The sequence below is a fragment of the Portunus trituberculatus genome, chromosome 41 (assembly GCF_017591435.1).
Source record: "Portunus trituberculatus isolate SZX2019 chromosome 41, ASM1759143v1, whole genome shotgun sequence".
NCBI classification, from domain to species: Eukaryota; Metazoa; Arthropoda; class Malacostraca; order Decapoda; family Portunidae; genus Portunus; species Portunus trituberculatus.
The window spans coordinates 37620539-37628038 of record NC_059295.1 but is presented as its reverse complement, the minus strand read 5'-3'; the positions used below and the strand labels follow the sequence as shown (position 1 = coordinate 37628038).

Sequence of the window (7500 nt, the reverse complement as noted above, 5' to 3'; positions counted from 1 at the left end):
TCAAGACACCTCTTACGTTAACTGGACCCTCCTTTTAGATTTTTTGTTTTTTTCTTTCTACTTTCCTCTTAACAGGGCCTGGCAACCAGCAGGATTTTTTTTTTTCCAACACTTTGTTTGCCCTTGGCCAGTGCCCTTGTAAATGTAAAACACACACACACACACACACACACACACACACACACACACACACACACACACACACACACACACACACACACACACACACACACACACACACACACACACTGAGGAACATTAAAAAGTTTAGCTTTCCACATAGGGCTGTGGACATCTGGAACGGCTTGAGTGAAGAGATTGTAACAGCAGAAAGTGTGCATAAATCCAAGGGAAAGTTTGGCAAAATTAGATATGGAGACAGGTCACAGGTCACTATGAACCCCGCTCGAACCCTGTAATGTACAACTAGGTAAATACACACACACACACACACACACACACACACACACACACACACACACACACACACACACACACACACACACACACACACACACACCATAAATGTTGTTTTCCTGTTTTAGGTGAATTACGTTTAGTTATGCAAGAAAAAAAGACCCAAAACCACACACACATTTACTTCTTTTCTTATACTACAATTTCTCAGTTTAGTTACATTATGTCAGAATGGAAAAGGTTTCGGTTCCTTCCTCTCCTTCCATTCACCGCCTCGCACGGACCGTCTTGACATCTCGCTGCATTGTGTCCGCGATTCCAGTGATTTAGTTGTCCTCATCCTCATCCCCATCCTCTCACCCTTGCCTGGACTGCGCCATTGTCCACTCTTCCCCGCCACTCATTTATTTTTATTTTTTCTCCATTTTACCGAGTTATGAGATAAAGTTAGTATTATTTATGCAGTTCGTTCATAATTTCCTTCGTTGTCAAAAAATTAGAAACGTATATATTTTTTTCTTGTGGTTTAATTCATGGAGGTTAAATTATGTATATCACTCCAGTTTATTTTTTAATGTAGACTACGTAAGTTTTGTGGCAGAGATAAAATGTTATTTGTATCTATGTATTTTATTTTATTTATTTATTTATTTGTTTATTTATTTTTTTCCTGCATTTCGAGTAAGATAAGATAATGCTCTTATTTAGGTGTCTCCTGGAGCGTTGGGATTGTAAGGGTGAGATTGTTGACACACACACACACACACACACACACACACACACACACACACACACACACACACACACACACACACACACACTTCTGGCTTCACAAGCCAGAGGACCGGGGTTCGATTCCCCGGCCGGGTGGAGATATTTGGGTGTGTCTCCTCACGTGTAGCCCTGTTCACCTAGCAGTGAGTAGGTACGGGATGTAAATCGAGGAGTTGTGACCTTGTTGTCCCGGTGTGTGGTGTGTGCCTGGTCTCAGGCCTATCCGAAGATCGGAAATAATGAGCGCTGAGCTCGTTCCGTAGGGTAACGTCTGGCTGTCTCGTCAGAGACTGCAGCAGATCAAACAGTGAAACACACACCGCGTAGTGTAGTGGTTAGCACGCTCGACTCACAATCGAGAGGGTCCGGGTTCGAGTCTCGGAAAGCGGCGAGGCAAATGGGCAAGCCTCTTAATGTGTAGCCCCTGTTCACCTAGCAGTAAATAGGTACGGAATGTAACTCGAGGGGTTGTGTGTGGAGTGTGTTGTGGTTTCAGTCCTACCCGAAGATAGGTCTATGAGCTCTGAGCTCGCTCCGTAATGGGGAAGACTGGCTGGGTAACCAGTAGACGACCGTGGTGAATTACACACACACACACACACACACACACACACACACACACACACACACACACACACACACACACACAGAGTCATTAAACAAAAAGAGGATTGTGAAATACTACAGGAAGACTTAAACAAGATCTGGAAATGGAGCAAAAAATGGGAGATGGAATTCAATGTGGACAAAAGCCATGTCATGGAAATGGGAAAAAGTGAAAGACGACCAGTGGGAATCTATAAGATGGGAGATGGAGTAGAACTAGAAGAAGTAAAAAAGGAAAAGGACTTGGGAGTGACAATGGAAGAAAATAATCAACCGGTTAGCCATATTGATAGAATTTTCAGAGAGACGTATAATTTGCTAAGGAATATTGGAGTAGCATTTCACTATATGGACAAGGAAATGATGAAGAAATTGATAAGTACTAAAATAAGACCTAGATTGGAATATGCAGGAGTTGTGTGGACTCCCCATAAAAAGAAACACATAAGAAAATTAGAGAGACTACAAAAATGGCTACAAGAATGGTTCCAGAATTTAAAGGGATGGCATATGAGGAGAGACTAAAGGCAATGGATCTACCAACCTTGGAGCAGAGAAGAGAGAGAGGGGATCTGATACAAGTTTATAAATTGATTAACGGAATGGATGAAGTGGATAATGAGAAACTGATCCTGAGAGAAGAATATGACTTTAGAAGCACAAGATCGCATAGTAAGAAACTAAGGAAGGGACGATGTCTGAGAGATGTTAAAAATTTAGTTTCCGCAAAGATGTGTTGAGACTTGGAACAGTTTGAGTGAGGAAGTGGTATCAGCAAAGAGTGTACATAGTTTTAAAGAAAAATTGGATAAGTGTAGATATGGAGACGGGACCACACGAGCATAAAGCCCAGGCCCTGTAAAACTACAACTAGGTAAATACAACTAGGTAAATACACACACACACACACACACACACACACACTTAGCGCGGTGCCCACTGTTGTGCGAGCCTTAAATAAATAAGTAAATTAATAAGTGAATTCTAGGTTAAGTTATATCCATAGTTAGGTTAAGCATTTCAGTTCATTGTTTTAATGTCCCCCCCCCCCCCTTGTACATTTTCAGTGTAAATTTTTACATTGCCAAATTAATAAACCGTATATTATTATATTATTATTATTATTATTATTATTATTATTATTACACACACACACACACGCACACACACACACACACACACACACACACACACACACACACACACACACACACACACACACACACACACACACACACACCCCACCATTACCACCACCATCACCACTATTACTACTTCCAACACCACCATCATTACTACAACACGATACTTTTCTTTCCTTTTTCCACAGTAACTTACTCCCATTACATTATTGAATAACACTTTAGACGGTCTGTATTCTCGAGAGGAATCGTACCATTATATATCCATTTTTTCCTTGTCATCTTTTATTTCACTGAGAACAACTTAAGGACAAAGAGAAGAGACCGTTTTGCTATAACCTATCAAACATATCTTGCCCTCTCCCCCCCACACACACACACACACACACACACACACACACACACACACACACACACACACATACTCAGTTCTCTTTCGGTTTTCCATATAATAGCTAACCCATTCTTTCCTCTTCCCTTGGCTTTCCTTTATTCTCGACAGTTTTTTTTTTTTCCATTCCCTTCATCTCTTTCTATATATATTCGTACATTTCACTGCCTCTCTCTCCCTTTACACTAGATAATTCATTCTTTCCTCTCGCACCTCCATTTCATCTTTTTCCGTTTTCTTTTCTCTCTCTGTTAAATATCCTCTTCGCTCATTTAATTTCCTTTTCTCTGCCTCTATTCACTACATGTACACATTCTTCCTCTTTCTCCATTTTACCTGCGCATATTTTACAAATTTCCCTATCTCTCTTTCAGTGTTTGTTCTATTTCTTTTTATAGCACATTTAGTTCTCTCCTTCTGTCTCCCCCATTCCTACTCTTCCAATTACATTATACCTTTTCAAAATTCTATACACTTATTCTCTTCTCGCATTCTTTTCGTACCTCTTTTCTTTTCCTTGTCATACACTCAATTTCCCCCTATTTGCTCCATTTCTTCCTCTCCCTCTCCCATTATACCTCCACAACCTTTATAATTTCTCTTTTCATCTTCCTGTTTTTCCGCCTTTTCTATTTCCCCTCTAGCACACTCAATATCCTTCCATCTCCCCCATTCCTTTTTTCTTCCGTTGTGCTGCGAGTATCTTCACATCGCTTGTAGATTTCCTTTCTCTCCTTTCACTTTTTTATCCACTTTTGTTTTTCTTTGTCTCACTATTCACTCCTCTTCCATCACTACAGGTATACATACATCCTCTCTTCCTTCCCCTCCGGCATCCCTCTTAATAATCCTCCTCTCACGCTTATATCTCCCTCTTCTTCTCCACGACCCCCGCTGCTGCTCGCCACAGGGACTTACCATCGTTACTATTGCCTCTCGTGTTTCCTGGAGGATGTAGTTTAATCGCGTATTCTGTCCCAGTATTCTTGTCACCCACCCAACCCAATCTCCAGGGAAAAAGAGAGACATTTGCTGCTGACGGCTCGTTGCTGTGACGAAGACAGCTCGAGGCTTGTATGGTTGCAGGAGACAGAAATAAGTAAGAGTTTTTGAGGATGACTCGGAAATTGTCATTGTTATTGATGGTGGTTCAGTTCTTCTGCTATTGTTACCGCTGCTGTTGTCTCTCTCTGTATTGTCATTTGTATTGTTATTCGTCTTTAGGGTTGTTAGTGAAAAGAAATAATGTGACACTGCGCTCTCTCTCTCTCTCTCTCTCTCTCTCTCTCTCTCTCTCTCTCTCTCTCTCTCTCTCTCTCTCTCTCTCTCTCTCTCTCTCTCTCTCTCTCTCTCTCTCTCTCTCCTCAGCCTCCACACATGCTCCTTTTCCTTATTAGTTCTCGAGTTAATATTGATTTTTCTTTTTCTCTTTTATTCACTGTTTGTCGGTGAATTCTCGTTTTTTTTCACTGTTATAGTTGTTAAGTAATACAATTTCTTTTAGGATTAATATTATTGTCGTTACCGTGTGTGTGTGTGTGTGTGTGTGTGTGTGTGTGTGTGTGTGTGTGTGTGTGTGTGTGTGTGTGTGTGTGTGTGTGTGTTTGCCTTTCATGTGTCTACTTTTTGTTTTTTTTGTAATTTTATGTAAACAAGAAACATAAACAGAAAATATCTTCCCGCCTAATGAAATATTATTAATATTAGTAATGCTTTACTGTTGACAGTCATTGACACTAATTGTGTAACTCACTAATTACTCAAAATGAACTGAAATACCTGTGATATATATATATATATATATATATATATATATATATATATATATATATATATATATATATATATATATATATCTCTCTCTCTCTCTCTCTCTCTCTCTCTCTCTCTCTCTCTCTCTCTCTCTCTCTCTCTCTCTCTCTCTCTCTCTCTCTCATGTACACGGTAAACAAATGGACAGACATTTAATATCAAGGGCTGTGAGTGTCCAGATCGTTTAGAGGAGAGATGGATGGTATACATTCACGTGACAGATGCGTATGTTCACATCCATGCGCACTCACACTATTTACAAATGTGTGCATGAAAGTACAGCACACACTGCACATTTCTCGTATGGCCTCCACTTTTGTCTCGCCCCAAAATCGTTCTGTTCACCATGTACCTCCATACGGGCACTTTTTTTTACTAACGACATTCCTTCCCGCCCGCTACATTTTTTTTTCCGTTCCATACTTTTTTGTTGGCTTTTGTATAAAAATGTGCAAGGAGAATATGTCCCAGCGTCTCTGTACAGTATCTTTGTATTGGATAATAGCATTAAAAGGTGTGAAATCTCCTGAGAGTGACATACAGGAGGAAGTGTGACAAGCGCGGCCTGCACGGTCTTCTCTGCGTCAAGCTGACCAGTCCTTTTTACCTTAGGCTCATGTGCGATATTTCTGCTGTTTGTGTCCGCACCTCGCCTTGACAGCAGACTCTCTCATCCTCAGTTTAGCCTTGCCTGCGTGGTGGTTGCCGCCTCCACGCCCACCACTGTTTGCTCGCCGCATTATCCATGCACCCAAGCATGAATTTAGTTGTCAAGGTACACGCCGCCGTGAAAATAGCTTCGTTATCTGCACGAAGTGATGACGGTGGGCAAGTAATAAGGCGGTGGGGAAATATACGGCGGTGTGTTGCTTGCTGGCGTGACGCATTGCTGGCCGAGCGTGGAAGTAACTCACGACGCCTTATAAACTTGGGAATGAGGCGCCGCTGTAATGACTGTTCACTTGGAAGATAATCCTGCAGGTCGGTGGCCCGTTGGTTAGTAATGTCTAGCGGGAAGTACGGGAGTGGCGGCAGACCCTCGCCATGCGGCCAGGGGAGGGGTGGGGGCAGTAGTCACGCTGGCTTCCACGGGTCATTGCCTCTCAAGTCCTTTACAAGTTTCGGAAATAAAGTGATTGGGAGCGTCACGTGTAGCGGGGAGGATAATTCTTCTCTTGATCATTAAAATCTGACGCCTTGGGGCCTTCTCCACAAGCGGGCCGTCACGTGCCTGGCTTGGATGACTCGTGTGACTGGCGGGTTGGTGTCCCCTCACTGTTGTCTCAGCGTCCCGTCTGGCTTCCTCTCACGGCAGTGTCCAGTGGTGTTTCTGCTCTTGTGCCGCCGTAATGGTGAAGCTATGACGCTGATGTTTTCTTTCGTACTAAACAACAGTGTCTTACAAGCTTAGTGTCCCACTTTGATTACGTCGTGGTGGACTTAAGACAATTTACCGTATTTTTAAACGCCTCAGTCTCTCATGATTATTATTTTCAAAGGCTACGGAGATCATTGGTCACAATTTTTGACAAACTGTATGTCTAATCACGAACACATTTTTGAAAATTTCCAGTAAGTTTCAGAGTAAGCCTGTAAAATATGTAGTTGAGATAAGACAACGAAAAATTTGATGACAACCATGAATCAATCACCGTATCAAGTATGTATGCCAGATAAAACAAATAATAAAAAGAAATGAAAACTAGCACGCACCTTATAAACTTTCTTGTAGACCTGATTTGTGACTCCCCGCGGTGTGCTGCTCGCTAACTCCCACGTCCACCCCAGCTCGCGGCGGCGGAGACACCCTATACATAATTCAAACGTTTATAAACTCTGCAAGGAAAGGAGCCGCCTCCGCCTCACGGACCAATGTGGAAAGTCGCCCATGCGTATGTGGCGAGTCTGAGCTGCTTAGTTGTGAAATGATATTCTTTTATAGTTACGGATAGACTGGGGCTTTTCACGAGACAGAGAAGAGAGAGAGAGAGAGAGAGAGAGAGAGAGAGAGAGAGAGAGAGGAGAGAGGAGAAGAGAGAGGGAGAGAGATTTTTGAAGTAGTCCTCTCTTCCCTATGGACAGACTGAGGTGATGTCTCGCAGCACAACACCAAACACGAAAATAAACTAAAATCTGGGGAATATATACATAAAATATACACGTATATATACTGTACATGCAAATATAAACAAAATTCATTTCTCTCAAAGAAAGAGTGAATATGTAAACGCGTATGCAAAATTAATCGCCCCCGGGTGGGCTCGAACCACCAACCTTTCGGTTAACAGCCGAACGCGCTAACCGATTGTGCCACGGAGGCTGTTATTGTTACTGAAGGTTAATAATAATTGTCATTCA

At 42.1% G+C, this 7500-nt stretch overlaps 1 protein-coding gene and 1 non-coding gene across 2 annotated transcripts in view; both read right to left on the bottom strand.

Annotated features, from left to right (window-relative positions):
* Window positions 1-7500, bottom strand: part of LOC123517144 — a 40472-nt gene that overhangs the window by 11218 nt on the left and 21754 nt on the right. Inside the window, exon 2 of the mRNA XM_045277095.1 lies at window positions 6856-6950. Within this exon, the coding sequence (XP_045133030.1) occupies window positions 6856-6950 (95 nt within the window). The remainder of the gene's footprint in view (window positions 1-6855; window positions 6951-7500) is intronic.
* Trnan-guu lies at window positions 7389-7462 on the bottom strand. The gene has a single exon. It is a non-coding gene; the product is annotated as a tRNA-Asn (tRNA).